General features: G+C 46.8%; 1 protein-coding gene across 1 annotated transcript; it reads left to right on the forward strand.

Annotated features, from left to right (window-relative positions):
• The first annotated feature begins 446 nt into the window (after positions 1-446).
• Positions 447-18,758, forward strand: LOC120039268 (ubiquitin carboxyl-terminal hydrolase isozyme L1-like). The gene is made up of 9 exons (XM_038984722.1): positions 447-626; positions 771-782; positions 3,679-3,807; positions 4,450-4,591; positions 4,761-4,846; positions 12,334-12,381; positions 12,509-12,578; positions 13,300-13,358; positions 17,806-18,758. The coding sequence occupies exons 1-9, from the start codon at positions 594-596 to the stop codon at positions 17,887-17,889; spliced, it is 663 nt and encodes a 220-aa protein (XP_038840650.1). The 5' UTR covers positions 447-593; the 3' UTR covers positions 17,890-18,758.
• Positions 18,759-19,008: the final 250 nt, after the last annotated feature.

The following is a 19,008-nucleotide window of genomic DNA, read 5'->3' on the forward strand; positions in this document are numbered from 1 at the left end:
TGTATCATGGGTACGTTGTGACTGACTGATCTACAAACAATGAGTCATAATTTATGATGTAAAGTGATTTGTAGATCAGTCAGTCGACAGTCGTGTTGATGATCTCGAACACGGCCATCGTGTAGGCACAAGTCGGGTCCATTTCTATCCCCCTTAACGCAACATACGAAAGACTTGACCATCTGACAAAAGTGATCTACTCGAACGTGCCCATTACCCACCAGACTCTCCGCTGCGCTACTGAAGCGTCCACTGTTGTGTCGGGCTTGGACCAGTCCACCTTCTAGACTGTTCGTTAAAACTAACTACACAGAACACCTCACACACACACCTCTCTCTCTCACCCAACCTCCAATACTTCACTGTAATATCTATTGTCTTGTTTACAAACGACGCGAGGCTACGGGAGGATCTATTGGCTTTTCTCCGGTTCTCGTCCACCCCCCGCCGTACGGCACAATGGAATATGACTGGCAGCATATGAAGCGGGTGAACCGTCGCGGTGTGATCATATCGCCCAAACTCAGCAGCTGGTTGCAGCAGAGCAGATTTGACAACAGACCGACATACGGGACCGAACCTTACCGAACAGGATGGAGTGGCAACCGATGGAGATCAACCCGGAGGTAGAGAATCATCATCATGAATATGTTGTTTTAATACGTCTGTCATAAGACTGAGACTTAAAATAACGCACCTGCTCGGTTCTAACGGTCTCTCGTTGTCTGTCTAAATGATGTCTCCTCCCTTTCTCTTTGTGTCTGTTTCAGATGCTGAACAAGGTGTGTATTTAATATCGCTGAGTCATAACCGATATGATGACAGGTGTGTGTATGTGACGTTACAACCAGACAGCAGGACATTGTAACCAACAGGTGGGTTGTTATGGACCTGGCTCGGTCTGGAGTTAAGAGATAGACGTTATGATCAGATTATCATCTGAACGGCAGCGCCGACAGAGGTACACAAGATGAAACTGCCGTTAGAACATAGCCTAGCCCTAGTAGACTACCGTGCGTCTCCCCGGTAGCATCTCTGCCACGCTGCGCCTGGTGCCCCACCCGGTGTCTAGGATACAGGGTGTGGTCTGATGGAAGGATGGAGAGGGAGACTAAAGATCAACTTGTCTCTGGGTCTGATTTGAAGTTAATCGCTATTCATTTGGGACAGGCAGCCGTGCGGTATTAATGTTCTGATAAAGACGTTAGAACAGCGAATATTTGCGTAGTGATTATAATATTATTGATGTGTGAGGCCTGTTCTGCCGAGTCATCATGGACATTTAGTCTCCATTACCATGGAGTTGACAAGTCGGCCTCAACAAACCATCTCCGAGTTCTACCCTCTCTTCTGAGGACATTCAACTGCTCTGTAAATCACATTTTATTGGTCACATACACATATTTAGCAGATGTTATTGGTCACATTTTAGCAGATGTTATTGGTCACATTTTAGCAGATGTTATTGGTCACATTTTAGCAGATGTTATTGGTCACATTTTAGCAGATGTTATTGGTCACATTTTAGCAGATGTTATTGCCGGTGTAGCGAGATGCTTGTGTTCCTAGATCCAACAGTGCAGAAGTATCTAACAATTCACCCATCTAAAAGTAAAATGAAATTAAGAAATATTTAAATATTAGGATGAGCAATGTCGGGTGGCATTGACTAAAATACAGTAGAACAGAATACAGTATGTACATATGAGATGAGTAAAGCAGTATGTAAACATTAAAGTGGCCAGTGGTTCCATGTCTATGTATAGAGGGCAGCAGGCTCTAAGGTGCAGGGTTGAGTAACATTATTATAGTGACCAGTAATTCCATGTCTATGTATATAGTGCAGCAGCCTCTAAGGTGCAGGGTTGAGTAACCGGGTGGTAGCCGGCTAGTAATGGCTATTTAACAGTCTGATGGCCTTGAGATAGAAGCTGTTTTTCAATCTCTCGGTCCCAGCTTTGATGCACCTGTACTGACCTCTCCTTCTGGATGATAGCGGGGTGAACAGGCAGTGGCTCGGGTGGTTGTTGTCCTTGATGATCTTCATGGCCTTCCTGTGACATCGGGTGGTGTAGGTGTCCTGGAGGGCAGGTCGTTTTCCCCTGGTGATGCGTTGGGCAGACCTCACCACCCTCTGGAGAGCCTTGTGGTTGCCGTACCAGGTGGTGATACAGCCCGACAGGATGCTCTCAATTGTGCATCTGTAAAAGTTTTAGGGTTTTAGGGGCCAAGCCAAATTTCTTCAACCTCCTGAGCTTGAAGAGGCTCTGTTGCGCCTTCTTCACCACACTGTCTGTGAGGGTGAACCATTTCAGATTGTCAGTGATGTGTTCGCAGAGGAACTTGACGCTTTAGGCCTACGTTCTACTGTATATAGACAGAGTATAGTGTTGTCATTGACTGGGTGAGTTCCAGACACACTGTTCTAGATGGTCTGGTTGGTCTAATCTGGCATGTTGAGCTCTGTTCTGGTTGGTCTAATCTGGCATGTTGAGCTCTGTTCTGGTTGGTCTAATCTGGCATTTTGAGCTCTGTTCTGGTTGGTCTAATCTGGCATGTTGAGCTCTGTTCTGGTTGGTCTAATCTGGGATGTTGAGCTCTGTTCTGGTTGGTCTAATCTGGGATGTTGAGCTCTGTTCTGGTTGGTCTAATCTAGCATGTTGAGCTCTGTTCTGGTGGTCTAATCTGGCATGTTGAGCTCTGGTTGGTCTAATCTGGCATGTTGAGCTCTGTTCTGGTTGGTTTAATCTGGCATGTTGAACTATGTTCTAGATGGTCTAATCTAGCATGTTGACCTCTGTTCTGGTTGGTCTAGCATGTTGAGCTCTGTTCTGGTTGGTCTAATCTGGCATGTTGAGCTCTGTTCTGGTTGGTCTAATCTGGCATGTTGAGCTCTGTTCTGGTTGGTCTAATCTGGCATGTTGAGCTCTGTTCTGGTTGGTCTAATCTGGCATGTTGAGCTCTGGTCTGGTTGGTCTAATCTGGCATGTTGAGCTCTGGTCTGGTTGGTCTAATCTGGCATGTTGAGCTCTGTTCTGGTTGGTCTAATCTGGCATGTTGAGCTCTGTTCTGGTTGGTCTAATCTGGCATGTTGAGCTCTGTTCTGGTTGGTCTAATCTAGCATGTTGAGCTCTGTTCTGGTGGTCTAATCTGGCATGTTGAGCTCTGTTCTGGTTGGTTTAATCTGGCATGTTGAACTATGTTCTAGATGGTCTAATCTAGAATGTTGACCTCTGTTCTGGTTGGTCTAGCATGTTGAGCTCTGTTCTGGTTGGTCTAATCTGGCATGTTGAGCTCTGTTCTGGTTGGTCTAATCTGGCATGTTGAGCTCTGTTCTGGTTGGTCTAATCTGGCATGTTGAGCTCTGTTCTGGTTGGTCTAATCTGGCATGTTGAGCTCTGGTCTGGTTGGTCTAATCTGGCATGTTGAGCTCTGGTCTGGTTGGTCTAATCTGGCATGTTGAGCTCTGTTCTGGTTGGTCTAATCTGGCATGTTGAGCTCTGTTCTGGCTGGTCTAATCTGGTATGTTGAGCTCTGTTCTGGTTGGTCTAATCTGGCATGTTGAGCTCTGGTCTGGTTGGTCTAATCTGGTATGTTGATCTCTGTTCTGGTTGGTCTGTAGAGACTGATAGGAAACCTTCCTGTTAATGTTCTGTTTGACTGCGCTGTGTGTTGCAGGTGCTCAGTGGGCTGGGGGTGTGTGGTAGCTGGCGCTTCGTGGATGTGTTGGGGCTGGAGGATGAGGGAGTGTCTTCAGTACCTTCTCCCAGCTGCGCCCTCATGCTGCTCTTCCCCCTGACTCAACAGGTAACCGTTGCTCTAGCAATATCTTCATTGATGCGTTGGAGTTTTGTCGTGCAGTGATGTGGAGCAGCATTTCCCAAACTCTGTTCTGGGGTCTCCAAGGTGATGCACATTTGAGTTTTGTTTCTCTGGTAGTTTGAGTTGATTATTTGAATCCGCTGTGGGGTACTAGGGGCAAAACCCAAAATGTGCAGCCCTTGGGGTCCCAGGACGCTAAACCTCACCCTTGGGGTCCCGGGACGCTAAACCTCACCCTTGGGGTCCCGGGACGCTAAACCTCACCCTTGGGGTCCCGGGACGCTAAACCTCACCCTTGGGGTCCCGGGACGCTAAACCTCACCCTTGGGGTCCCGGGACGCTAAACCTCACCCTTGGGGTCCCGGGACGCTAAACCTCACCCTTGGGGTCCCGGGACGCTAAACCTCACCCTTGGGGTCCCGGGACGCTAAACCTCACCCTTGGGGTCCCGGGACGCTAAACCTCACCCTTGGGGTCCCGGGACGCTAAACCTCACCCTTGGGGTCCCGGGACGCTAAACCTCACCCTTGGGGTCCCAGGACGCTAAACCTCACCCTTGGGGTCCCAGGACTGTGTTTGAGGGACTCTGATGTAGCATGATGTTGATGATAACGGCGTGTGTTTCAGCACGAGTCGTTCCGGCAGCAGCAGGCTGGGAAGGTGTCGGGGGGTACTGACCTCTACTTCCTGAAACAGACGGTGGTCAACTCCTGTGGCACCGTGGCTCTGCTGCACGCAGTCGCCAACAACCCCACCCACATAGAGTATGGTGAGTAGAAACTGGCCCTGCATGGAGCCAAGATGGAGGGGGGGATGTCGAATACCCATACTTGCGTTCAGAATAGTGGGCTGATTCAGACACGGCCAGTGTGTAGTTTTAGTTAGTAGCAGGAAAGCCAGATCCAGACCAGTGTGTAACAGCGCTGTCTCTGTGCCAGATGGTGACTCTGCTCTGAAGAAGTTTCTAGATGAGACGGCTAACATGACCCCCGCCCAGCGAGCCACACACCTGGAGAACAACCAGGTAACACACACACACACCTGGAGAACAACCAGGTAACACACACACACCTGGAGAACAACCAGGTAACACACACACACACACACACCTGGAGAACAACCAGTTAACACACACACACACACACACACACACACCTGGAGAACAACCAGTTAACACACACACACACACACACCTGGAGAACAACCAGTTAACACACACACACACACACACCTGGAGAACAACCAGGTAACTCACACACACACCTGGAGAACAACCAGGTAACACACACACACACACACCTGGAGAACAACCAGGTAACACACATTCACAGTGATATATATATATATATATATATATATATATATATATATATATATATATATATATATATATATATATATATATATATATACATATATATACATACATATACACACACAGTAATACACTCATGCACACACACACCTTGGCTATGTCCCAATTACCGCTTCTTCCTCCCAAAGTGTGTACTTGTTCTACGGTGGAAACTTCCTCGAGTTGGACTATGGTGGCAACGTCCTCTAGCCAAAGCTTCCTCCACTAATCCTAGATCTGTAGTGAACGAGTCCATACTTCAGGAGAAGGTAGATATTATTGGGGGACACCTCACGTCTAGCCTCGTGGCGAACCAGGCTTCTGTAAAACTGGATGCCTGGGAAGATACATGTCAGAAATCTGTTAAAGAGCGGTTGGAACCCGGTGTAAATCAGTCACGCCTCCCAACACGTCAAACCAATCAAATACGTTGTTTTGGCGGAGCATTTAAGGTGCTCAGCAGGTTAGTGCCGTAGAAGCTACCGTGACGACTAACATGTCAACAGACACTGGGGACTAAACATGTAATGTTCACAGCTACCGTGACGACTAACATGTCAACAGACACTGGGGACTAAACATGTAATGTTCACAGCTACCGTGACGACTAACATGTCAACAGACACTGGGGACTAAACATATAGAATGTTCCCAGCTACCGTGACGACTAACATGTCAACAGACACTGGGGACTAAACATATAGAATGTTCCCAGCTACCGTGACGACTAACATGTCAACAGACACTGGGGACTAAACATTTAGAATGTTCACAGCTACCGTGACGACTAACATGTCAACAGACACTGGGGACTAAACATTTAGAATGTTCACAGCTACCGTGACGACTAACATGTCAACAGACACTGGGGACTAAACATTTAGAATGTTCACAGCTACCGTGACGACTAACATGTCAACAGACACTGGGGACTAAACATATAGAATGTTCCCAGCTACCGTGACGACTAACATGTCAACAGACACTGGGGACTAAACATTTAGAATGTTCACAGCTACCGTGACGACTAACATGTCAACAGACACTGGGGACTAAACATTTAGAATGTTCACAGCTACCGTGACGACTAACATGTCAACAGACACTGGGGACTAAACATTTAGAATGTTCACAGCTACCGTGACGACTAACATGTCAACAGACACTGGGGACTAAACATTTAGAATGTTCCCAGCTACCGTGACGACTAACATGTCAACAGACACTGGGGACTAAACATTTAGAATGTTCACAGCTACCGTGACGACTAACATGTCAACAGACACTGGGGACTAAACATTTAGAATGTTCCCAGCTACCGTGACGACTAACATGTCAACAGACACTGGGGACTAAACATTTAGAATGTTCACAGCTACCATGACGACCAACATGTCAACAGACACTGGGGACTAAACATGTAATGTTCACAGCACACTTTGTCACATTTCTGTTATTTCAAGATGAGCTGCAGCAAGAAGGGAGAAAGGGTCTACAGTGCTGGCCATGGCAACATGATGTTTCTGGAGTGACATTTGTCTGTGAAGGCTAGCATGAGGGACAAGAAGTAGCTAGCCACATGAGGCTGATGTTTCTGGAGTGATATTTGTCTGTGAAGGCTAGCATGAGGGACAAGAAGTAGCTAGCCACATGAGGCTGATGTTTCTGGAGTGATATTTGTCTGTGAAGGCTAGCATGAGGGACAAGAAGTAGCTAGCCACATGAGGCTGATGTTTCTGGAGTGAGCTGTTCGATGAGTAGGTGTCCACATACTTTTGGCCCTGTAGTATATCTGAATGGTGTATGATATATAATGTGATCTCATTATATAGCATGTATACTGGATACTACTTTTTGTTGTTACCTAGGAACCTACCTAGAGCATATAACCCATGTTGGGCCTGTAGTGTGGGTAGACCTACACATATAACCCATGTTGGGCCTGTAGTGTGGGTAGACCTACACATATAACCCATGTTGGGCCTGTAGTGTAGGTTGGCCTACACATATAACCCATGTTGGGTCTGTAGTGTAGGTAGACCTACACATATAACCCATGTTGGGCCTGTAGTGTAGGTAGACCCTACACATATAACCCATGTTGGGCCTGTAGTGTAGGTAGACCCTACACATATAACCCATGTTGGGCCTGTAGTGTAGGTAGACCTACACATATAACCCATGTTGGGCCTGTAGTGTAGGTAGACCTACACATATAACCCATGTTGGGCCTGTAGTGTAGGTAGATCTACACATATAACCCATGTTGGGCCTGTAGTGTAGGTAGGCCTACACATATAACCCATGTTGGGCCTGTAGTGTTGGCTAGATCTACACATATAACCCATGTTGGGCCTGTAGTGTAGGTAGACCTACACATATAACCCATGTTGGGCCTGTAGTGTAGGTAGACCTACACATATAACCCATGTTGGGCCTGTAGTGTGGGTAGACCTACACATATAACCCATGTTGGGCCTGTAGTGTAGGTAGACCTACACATATAACCCATGTTGGGCCTGTAGTGTAGGTAGGCCTACACATATAACCCATGTTGGGCCTGTAGTGTAGGTAGACCCTACACATATAACCCATGTTGGGCCTGTAGTGTAGGTAGACCTACACATATAACCCATGTTGGGCCTGTAGTGTAGGTAGACCCTACACATATAACCCATGTTGGGCCTGTAGTGTAGGTAGATCTACACATATAACCCATGTTGGGCCTGTAGTGTAGGTAGACCTACACATATAACCCATGTTGGGCCTGTAGTGTAGGTAGACCTACACATATAACCCATGTTGGGCCTGTAGTGTAGGTAGACCTACACATATAACCCATGTTGGGCCTGTAGTGTAGGTAGACCTACACATATAACCCATGTTGGGCCTGTAGTGTAGGTAGACCTACACATATAACCCATGTTGGGCCTGTAGTGTAGGTAGACCTACACATATAACCCATGTTGGGCCTGTAGTGTAGGTAGGCCTACACGTGTAACCCATGGAATATAGGATATACCCTTAGTCTCTTGGGACATTCAATGGGACCTCTCTCCATCTGCAAACAGGCTTTCACAGCTTTCCAAATCTGAGGACAGAAAACAGCACAAAGAGTCAGGCTGACTATGATGTTTATTATCTCTGTCCTCAAAGTTTCCCCTCAATGAAAAGATTCCCCAGTTCCATAATGTCCTCCCTCAATATGTCCTGTCCGGTAGCCTGCGCGGTAGCCTGCGCTCTCCGGTCCTGTCCGGTAGCCTGCGCTCTCCGGTCCTGTCCGGTAGCCTGCGCTCTCCGGTCCTGTCCGGTAGCCTGCGCTCTCCGGTCCTGTCCGGTAGCCTGCGCTCTCCGGTCCTGTCCGGTACATTTTCAAGTTTGCACAGTTACAAACTTGAAAATGTATTAATAAACCAATTAGGCACATTTGGGCAGTCTTGATGATACAATGTTTAACAGAAATTCAATGGGTCATTGGATCAGTCTAAAACTTTGCACATACACTGCTGCCATCTAGTGGCCAAACTATAAATTGCGCCAGGGCATTTCTCTTGCATTTCAAAGATGAATACGTTTTTTTTTTCTTTGAATTATCTTTTATCAGATCTATTGTTCTATTCTCCTACATTCATTTCACATTTCTACAAACTACCAAGTGTTTCCTTTCAAATGGTACCAAGAATATGCATGTCCTTACTTCAGGGCCTGAGCTACAGGCAGTTAGATTTGGGTAATTTTAGGCATAAATTGAAAGGGGCAGATCCTTAAGAGGTTTGTAAGCATCGACTCTTTACGGCGTTTGACCGCTAAGACACGGCACTTCATGGCGATATGAAAACTTCAAGTCACGGTGTAATTCTGTTGCTGAAGTTACGGGTTGGCGGTTTTATTTGGAGACTTGGTTTTCAATCTTGCCGCTGGAACATTCAAACTGTTTTTGCAAGTCGAGCTCACATCAGACATGAAGCTGCAGTTGTCGTCTTGGCCACTAGAGGACAGCAGAGAGCTGCTGGGGTTCTGAGATGCATGGCTTCACAGATCAATATGCTGTTGTGTATAGGAATCCATGTTTATATTTACATTATATAGGTTAATATGTGTAGATCTATACATGTTTAATTTGTAGATATGTATGTTTAGTGTTAGTGTAGATATATTTATGAATATGTTTTAATGTTCAGTGTACGAAACATTAAGAACACCTGCTGTTTCCATGAGACTGACCAGGTGAATCCAGGTGAAAGCTATGATCCCTTATTGATGTCACCTGTTAAATCCACTTCAATCAGTCTAGATGAAGGGGAGGAGACGGGTTAAAGGATTTTTAAGCCTTGAGACAATTGAGACATAGATTATGTATGTGTGCCATTTAGAGGGTGAATGGGCAAGGCAAAATATTTAAGTGCCTTTGAACGGGGTATGCTTGTAGGTGCCAGGTGCACTGGTATGTGTCAAGAACTGTAGATTTTATTTATTTTTCACGCTCAAGTTTCCTGTGTATCAAGAATGGGCCACCACCCAAAGGACATCCAGCTAACGTGACACAACTGTGGGAAGCATTGGAGTCAACATGGGCCAGCATCCCTGTGGAACACTACTGACTCCCTGTAGAGGCCCCGTGGAACACTATTGACTCCTTGTAGAGGCCCTGTGGAACACTATTGACTCCTTGTAGAGGCCCTGTGGAACACTACTGACTCCTTGTAGAGGCCCTGCCCTGTGGAACACTACTGACTCCTTGTAGAGGCCCTGCCCTGTGGAACACTACTGACTCCTTGTAGAGGCCCCGTGGAACACTACTGACTCCTTGTAGAGGCCCCGTGGAACACTACTGACTCCTTGTAGAGGCCCCGTGGAACACTACTGACTCCTTGTAGAGGCCCCGTGGAACACTACTGACTCCTTGTAGAGGCCCCGTGGAACACTACTGACTCCTTGTAGAGGCCCCGTGGAACACTATTGACTCCTTGTAGAGGCCCCGTGGAACACTATTGACTCCTTGTAGAGGCCCCGTGGAACACTATTGACTCCTTGTAGAGGCCCCGTGGAACACTATTGACTCCTTGTAGAGGCCCCGTGGAACACTACTGACTCCTTGTAGAGGCCCCGTGGAACACTACTGACTCCTTGTAGAGGCCCCGCGGAACACTACTGACTCCTTGTAGAGGCCCTGACAAGTTGTAGCTGTTCTGAGGGCAGAAGGGGTTCTTAATCCGTAGTATATTCAGTGTATCGGAGGAGGTATTTGTCTAAATGTTTAATGTATCTACCTGTGTAGATACCTGTTGCCTGTATATGTCTACATACAGGTATTCAGACCCTTTGACTTTTTCCACATTTTGTTACGTTAGTCTTATTCTAAAATTGATTAAATTGTTTTTTCCCCTCAATCTACACACAATCCCCCATAATGACAAAGCGAAAACAGGTTTAGACATTTTTGCTAATTTAGAAAAAAATAAACTGAAATCACATTTCCATAAGTATTCAGACCCTTTATTCAGTACTTTGTTGAAGCACCTTTGGCAGCGATTACGGCCTCGAGTCTTCTTGGGTATGACGCTACAAGCTTGGCACACCTGTATTTGTGGAGTTTCTCCACATTCTTCTCTACAGATCCTCTCTAGCTCTGTCAGGTTGGATGGGGAGCGTCGCTGCACAGCTATTTTCAGGTCTCTCCAGAGATATTCGATCGGGTTCAAGTCCGGGCTCTGGCTGGGCCACTCAAGGACATACAGACACTTGTCACGAAGCCACTCCTGCGTTGTCTTGGCTGTGTGCTTAGGGTCGTTGTCCTGTTGGAAGTTGAACCTTCACCCCAGTCTGAGGTCCTGAGTGCTCTGGAGCAGGTTTTCATCAAGGATCTCTCTATATTTTACTCTGTTCATCTTTGCCTCGATCCTGACTAGTTTCCCAGTCCCTGCCGCTGAAAAACATCCCCACGGCATGAGGCTGCCACCACCATGCATCACTTTAGGGATGGTGCCAGGTTTCCTCGAGACGTGACGCTTGGCATTCAGGCCAGAGAATCTTGTTTCTCATGGTCTGAGTCCTTTAGGTGCCATTTGGCAAACTCCAAGCAGGCAGTCATGTGCCTTTTTACTGAGTGGCTTCCATCTAGCCACTCTACCAGAAAGGTCTGATTGGTGGAGTGCTGCAGAGATGTTTGTCCTTCTGGAAAGTTCTCCCATCTCCACAGAGGAACTCTGGAACTCTGTTAGAGTGACCATCAGGTTCTTGGTCACCTCCCTGACCAAGGCCCTTCTCCCCAATTGCTCAGTTTGGCCGGGTGGCCAGCTCTAGGAAGAGTCTTGGTGGTTCCAAACTTCTTCCATTTAAGAATGGAGGCCAAGGTATTCTTGGGGACTTTCAATGCTGCAGAAATGTTTTGATACCCTTCCCCAGATCTGTGCCTCGACACAATCCTGTCTCGGAGCTCTACGGACAATTCCTTCCACCTCGTGGCTTGGTTTTTGCTTTGACACTGTCGGGGCGGCAGGTAGCCTCGTGGTTAGAGCGTTGGGCCAGTATCCGAAAGGTTGCTAGATCGAATCCCTGAGCTGACAAGGTACAAATGTCGTTCTGCCCCTGAACAAGGCAGTTAACCCACTGTTCCCCGGTAGGCGGTCATTGTAAATAAGAATTTGTTCTAAACCGACTTGTCTAGTTAAATATAAACTCTGGGACCTTGGACAGGTGTGCCTTTCCAGCTCCTGTTAAATGAATTGACCACAGGTGGACTCCAAGTTGTAGAAATATTTTAAGGATCAATGGAAACCGAATACACCTGAGCTGCATTTCGAGTCTCCTGGCAAAGGGTCTGAATACTGATGTAAATAAGGTATTATATATTTTTTAGAAATTAGCAAAAATGTCTAAACCTGTTTTCGCTTTGTCAATATGGGGTATTGTGATGTCATTATGGGGTATTGTGATGTCAATATGGGGTGTTGTGATGTCAATATGGGGTATTGTGTATAGATTGATGAAGGAAAAAAAACTATTTAATCCATTTTAGAATAAGGCTGTAATGTAACAAAGTGTGGAAAAAGTCCAGGGGTCTGAATACTTTCCTAATGCCCTTTATGTTTAATGTAGATACCTGTATGTCTTCATATATTTGTTTAAATGTGTGTATATATTGCTGTCTCTTGCAGGCCATCAGAGAGGCTCATGATGAGGTGGCAGCCCAGGGCCAGTGCAGGGTGAGAACACAGAATGCAAAATAAGGACTACCTCAGATGTTATAATGTATCATGTCATCTTTTATACTCTCCCTCCCTCTCTCTCTAAACCTCTCTTTCTCGCCAACCCACTCTTTCTGTCTTTCAGGTGGAGGCAGATAACGTGAGCTTCCATTTTATCACCTTCGTCAATGTGAAAGGACAGCTTTATGAGCTGGGTAAGTGTGTGGCTGAGTCCTTAGTGTTTCCCGTCTCCCCAGTGTTTCCCGTCTCCCCAGTGTTTCCCGTCTCCCCAGTGTTTCCCGTCTCCCCAGTGTTTCCCGTCTCCCCAGTGTTTCCCGTCTCCCCAGTGTTTCCCGTCTCCCCAGTGTTTCCCGTCTCCCCAGTGTTTCCCGTCTCCCCAGTGTTTCCCGTCTCCCCAGTGTTTCCCGTCTCCCCAGTGTTTCCCGTCTCCCCAGTGTTTCCCGTCTCCCCAGTGTTTCCCGTCTCCCCAGTGTTTCCCGTCTCCCCAGTGTTTCCCGTCTCCCCAGTGTTTCCCGTCTCCCCAGTGTTTCCCGTCTCCCCAGTGTTTCCCGTCTCCCCAGTGTTTCCCGTCTCCCCAGTGTTTCCCGTCTCCCCAGTGTTTCCCGTCTCCCCAGTGTTTCCCGTCTCCCCAGTGTTTCCCGTCTCCCCAGTGTTTCCCGTCTCCCCAGTGTTTCCCGTCTCCCCAGTGTTTCCCGTCTCCCCAGTGTTTCCCGTCTCCCCAGTGTTTCCCGTCTCCCCAGTGTTTCCCGTCTCCCCAGTGTTTCCCGTCTCCCCAGTGTTTCCCGTCTCCCCAGTGTTTCCCGTCTCCCCAGTGTTTCCCGTCTCCCCAGTGTTTCCCGTCCCCCCAGTGTTTCCCGGCCCCCGTCTCCCCAGGTGTGTATTTACACACGGTCTCTCTGTGATTTTGTTGTTTAGATGGTAGGATGGAGGGACCGGTCAACCATGGAACCACCAAGGATGACTCCTTCATCAAGGTACGTTCCTCTCCCGTTCGTCTAATCCCAGCCGACGTATCAAACCTTCCGTTCGTCTAATCCCAGCCGACGTGTCAAACCTTCCGTTCGTCTAATCCCAGCCGACGTGTCAAACCTTCCGTTCGTCTAATCCCAGCCGACGTGTCAAACCTTCCGTTCGTCTAATCCCGGCCGACGTATCAAACCTTCCGTTCGTCTAATCCCGGCCGACGTATCAAACCTTCCGTTCGTTTAATCCCGGCCGACGTATCAAACCTTCCGCTCGTCTAATCCCGGCCGACGTATCAAACCTTCCGCTCGTCTAATCCCGGCCGACGTATTAAACTGTAAAGGCAGATTTTATACCCTACAGAGCACGGTGTCGTTTTCCGTCACAAAAGGTGCGGCTCCTTGTAGCGCGCTCCGACGTTCAACGTCCTCCCGTGCCTCATGACTGGAACGCGCCGCGTCGTCCCTTCCATCGTTGTGGGGACAGCGAGGAGGCATTGGTGCTTGATTGGTTCCTTGATCTGATCTATAGACTAGGCATGACCGTGTCCTATTTTGCAAATGTGATCTTAACAAATGTTCAAACAATAAAAACCAAACAACATTGTGACCTTATTAGAATCCTCCCAGAAATGTGTTTTGTTTAGAGGTTCAACTAGTGATTCCAGGCTATTGGTAAAACCAGCTGCGATGTGCTTTTCTCTGTGACCGTGACGTCCTATTGCTGATATGGAAGTGAATACATTCAAGCTGTATGTTAAACTGGGATAATGTTGTAGGTTACAATGGCATGCCATATTGTCCAGGGCTTATTATTTATGAATCTGATTATTTCACAGAGATCTGGGAACCTAAAAGGCTAGCTAGCTTTCTGTGTTTAGCCAACTTGGAGATGTGGGAACCTAGAAGGCTAGCTAGCTTTGTGTTTAGCCCACTTGGAGATGTGGGAACCTAAAAGGCTAGCTAGCTTTGTGTTTAGCCAACTTGGAGATGTGGGAACCTAGAAGGCTAGCTAGCTTTGTGTTTAGCCAACTTGGAGATGTGGGAACCTAGAAGGCTAGCTAGCTTTGTGTTTAGCCAACTTGGAGATGTGGGAACCTAGAAGGCTAGCTAGCTTTGTGTTTAGCCAACTTGGAGATGTGGGAACCTAAAAGGCTAGCTAGCTTTGTGTTTAGCCAACTTGGAGATGTGGGAACCTAGAAGGCTAGCTAGCTTTGTGTTTAGCCAACTTGGAGATGTGGGAACCTAGAAGGCTAGCTTTGTGTTTAGCCAACTTGGAGATGTGGGAACCTAAAAGGCTAGCTAGCTTTCTGTGTTTAGCCCACTTGGAGATGTGGGAACCTAGAAGGCTAGCTAGCTTTGTGTTTAGCCCACTTGGAGATGTGGGAACCTAGAAGGCTAGCTAGCTTTCTGTGTTTAGCCAACTTGGAGATGTGGGAACCTAAAAGGCTAGCTAGCTTTCTGTGTTTAGCCCACTTGGAGATGTGGGAACCTAGAAGGCTAGCTAGCTTTCTGTGTTTAGCCAACTTGGAGATGTGGGAACCTAGAAGGCTAGCTAGCTTTGTGTGTTTAGCCCACTTGGAGATGTGGGAACCTAGAAGGCTAGCTAGCTTTCTGTGTTTAGCCAACTTGGAGATGTGGGAACCTAAAAGGCTAGCTAGCTTTCTGTGTTTAGCCCACTTGGAGATGTGGGAACCTAGAAGGCAAGCTAGCTTTATGTGTTTAGCCAACTTGGAGATGTGGGAACCTAGAAGGCTAGCTAGCTTTGTGTTTAGCCAACTTGGAGATATGGGAACCTAGAAGGCTAGCTAGCTTTGTGTTTAGCCAACTTGGAGATGTGGGAACCTAAAAGGCTAGCTAGCTTTGTGTTTAGCCAACTTGGAGATGTGGGAACCTAGAAGGCTAGCTAGCTTTCTGTGTTTAGCCAACTTGGAGATGTGGGAACCTAAAAAGCTAGCTAGCTTTGTGTTTAGCCAACTTGGAGATGTGGGAACCTAAAAGGCTAGCTAGCTTTCTGTGTTTAGCCAACTTGGAGATGTGGGAACCTAAAAGGCTAGCTAGCTTTCTGTGTTTAGCCAACTTGGAGATGTGGGAACCTAAAAGGCTAGCTAGCTTTCTGTGTTTAGCCAACTTGGAGATGTGGGAACCTAAAAGGCTAGCTAGCGTTCTGTGTTTAGCCAACTTGGAGATGTGGGAACCTAGAAGGCTAGCTAGCTTTCTGTGTTTAGCCAACTTGGAGATGTGGGAACCTAATAGGCTAGCTAGCTTTCTGTGTTTAGCCAACTTGGAGATGTGGGAACCTAGAAGGCTAGCTAGCTTTCTGTGTTTAGCCAACTTGGAGATGTGGGAACCTAGAAGGCTAGCTAGCTTTCTGTGTTTAGCCAACTTGGAGATGTGGGAACCTAGAAGGCTAGCTAGCTTTCTGTGTTTAGCCAACTTGGAGATGTGGGAACCTAGAAGGCTAGCTAGCTTTCTGTGTTTAGCCAACTTGGAGATGTGGGAACCTAGAAGGCTAGCTAGCTTTCTGTGTTTAGCCAACTTGGAGATGTGGGAACCTAAAAGGCTAGCTAGCTTTGTTTAGCCAACTTGGAGATGTGGGAACCTAAAAGGCTAGCTAGCTTTGTGTTTAGCCAACTTGGAGATGTGGGAACCTAAAAGGCTAGCTAGCTTTCTGTGTTTAGCCAACTTGGAGATGTGGGAACCTAGAAGGCTAGCTAGCTTTCTGTGTTTAGCCAACTTGGAGATGTGGGAACCTAGAAGGCTAGCTAGCTTTCTGTGTTTAGCCAACTTGGAGATGTGGGAACCTAGAAGGCTAGCTAGCTTTGTGTTTAGCCAACTTGGAGATATGGGAACCTAGAAGGCTAGCTAGCTTTGTGTTTAGCCAACTTGGAGATGTGGGAACCTAAAAGGCTAGCTAGCTTTGTGTTTAGCCAACTTGGAGATGTGGGAACCTAGAAGGCTAGCTAGCTTTCTGTGTTTAGCCAACTTGGAGATGTGGGAACCTAAAAAGCTAGCTAGCTTTCTGTGTTTAGCCAACTTGGAGATGTGGGAACCTAAAAGGCTAGCTAGCTTTCTGTGTTTAGCCAACTTGGAGATGTGGGAACCTAAAAGGCTAGCTAGCGTTCTGTGTTTAGCCAACTTGGAGATGTGGGAACCTAGAAGGCTAGCTAGCTTTCTGTGTTTAGCCAACTTGGAGATGTGGGAACCTAATAGGCTAGCTAGCTTTCTGTGTTTAGCCAACTTGGAGATGTGGGAACCTAGAAGGCTAGCTAGCTTTCTGTGTTTAGCCAACTTGGAGATGTGGGAACCTAGAAGGCTAGCTAGCTGTGTGTTTAGCCAACTTGGAGATGTGGGAACCTAGAAGGCTAGCTAGCTGTGTGTTTAGCCAACTTGGAGATGTGGGAACCTAAAAGGCTAGCTAGCTTTGTTTAGCCAACTTGGAGATGTGGGAACCTAAAAGGCTAGCTAGCTTTGTGTTTAGCCAACTTGGAGATGTGGGAACCTAAAAGGCTAGCTAGCTTTCTGTGTTTAGCCAACTTGGAGATGTGGGAACCTAAAAGGCTAGCTAGCTTTCTGTGTTTAGCCAACTTGGAGATGTGGGAACCTAGAAGGCTAGCTAGCTTTCTGTGTTTAGCCAACTTGGAGATGTGGGAACCTAGAAGGCTAGCTAGCTTTCTGTGTTTAGCCAACTTGGAGATGTGGGAACCTAGAAGGCTAGCTAGCAGGCCTGTAGAGCTATGCAGGTGAAGCCTGTAGAAAGCGTCAGGAATATGTAATGTGGAGAGGACGTGTACATTGAAGACGTCACCTGTAGAAAGTGTCAGGAATATGTAATGTGGAGAGGACGTGTACATTGAAGACGTCACCTGTAGAAAGTGTCAGGAATATGTAATGAGGAGAGGACGTGTACATTGAAGACGTCACCTGTAGAAAGTGTCAGGAATATGTAATGTGGAGAGGACGTGTACATTGAAGACGTCACCTGTAGAAAGTGTCAGGAATATGTAATGAGGAGAGGACGTGTACATTGAAGACGTCACCTGTAGAAAGTGTCAGGAATATGTAATGTGGAGAGGACGTGTACATTGAAGACGTCACCTGTAGAAAGTGTCAGGAATATGTAATGAGGATGTCTTCCCAATGTACACGTCACCCTGAGACATCAGAATATAATGTTGATGCCTGGCCAACATCTAAACCATGTAGAAAGGAGTATAGAGACATTCTACATCTGCCAGACGTCTTGCCAATGAGCGAACTGCGTCTTCCCAGTGTATCCTGTTTACTTGCCCAGAGGTTTGTGTGCTAGCTGGGCTGATCGTCTAGCGTTTGCTGGTAACTGATCGTCTCGCGTTTCGCTACACCCGCAATCTGCTAAATATTTGATTAATTTAGCTCCAACGCTCCAGAGCTACAGTTGGTGCTTTCATATCCTCTCTCTCCTCTCTCCTCTCTCCAGGATGCAGCCAGGGTGTGTCGGGGTTTTGTGGAGAGAGCAGAGGGAGAGGTCCGCTTCTCCGCTGTAGCCCTCTGTCATACCTAGAGACCCTGGACACACACACACACACACACACACACACACAGGTGAACCACGGTACACACACACACCCGGTATGCACTGGAAACATACAGTTTGCACTCTCCCCACACACACATGCGTAGATAGTAGTTTGCACAAGCCTGGTGTGTGTCACGTTGATGTCACTACTGCTGTACTTTCTGTCTGCTGTACTCTTTATTTTTCTGAGCCGGATCACCACTGAGAAAGTAGTGCACTACATGGGGGATAGGGAGCCGTTTGATCACCACTGAGAAAGTAGTGCACTACATGGGGGATAGGGAGCCGTTTGATCACCACTGAGAAAGTAGTGCACTACATGGGGGATAGGGAGCCGTTTGATCACCACTGAGAAAGTAGTGCACTACATGGGGGATAGGGAGCCGTTTGATCTGCAGCCTGTGAGGTGTCGGGGATTTTAAGGCTTCCTGTTTGTCTGCTGCCAGACTCCTCAGCTCTCTGCTCTGTTTCTAACAGCTGTTACAACGTCAGACTACGATGTTAGGATCACGTTGTCAGGATGACACTGCAGCAATGTTGTTGTCTGTGCTTTGCCTTTCTGCATCTTCCTGTGCTGCTGACTGCCAATAAACAACCAAACTACACAAGTCTCCGCTCCACTGTGTGATGTAAATAATTATTTACTACTCTCATTACTGTAACTGAGTAGCTTTTCAGAGTACTATTTTACTTGAGTAAAATGTTAATGTAATTTCTACTTTAGTAGGATATTTCAGTCCTCTTTTCATCCCGATATTTGTTAACATGTTTGATTTTACTTAAGTAGTATCCGTACTTTATTTATATTTGACAACTTTTACTTCACTACGTTCCTAAAATAATGTACTTTTTACTCCTCCATACATTTTCCCTGACAACCAAAAGCATTCTAAATGTAACGAGCACTTATCAGGACAGACAAAGTGGTCCAATTCACTTGTCAAGAGAACATCCCTGGTCATCCTTAAATAAAATAAAAAAACAAGAAAATGGTGCCATCTGCTTTGCTTAATAAAAGGAATTTGAAATTATTTATACTTTTACTTTTGATACTTAAGTATATTTGAGCAATTACAGTAACTTTTTACTCAAGTTGTATTTTAC

Source organism: Salvelinus namaycush, unplaced genomic scaffold (genome assembly GCF_016432855.1).
Source record: "Salvelinus namaycush isolate Seneca unplaced genomic scaffold, SaNama_1.0 Scaffold2610, whole genome shotgun sequence".
Classification (NCBI taxonomy): Eukaryota; Metazoa; Chordata; class Actinopteri; order Salmoniformes; family Salmonidae; genus Salvelinus; species Salvelinus namaycush.

Bases quoted from the DNA above. Each gene is read 5' to 3' on its own strand.
- LOC120039268 (XM_038984722.1), top strand. From the start codon at position 594: ATGGAGTGGCAACCGATGGAGATCAACCCGGAG. The intron at 4,847-12,333 runs GTAACACACACA...TGTCTCTTGCAG, and splicing joins CACACCTGGAGAACAACCAG to GCCATCAGAGAGGCTCATGA. The intron at 13,359-17,805 runs GTACGTTCCTCT...TCCTCTCTCCAG, and splicing joins AGGATGACTCCTTCATCAAG to GATGCAGCCAGGGTGTGTCG.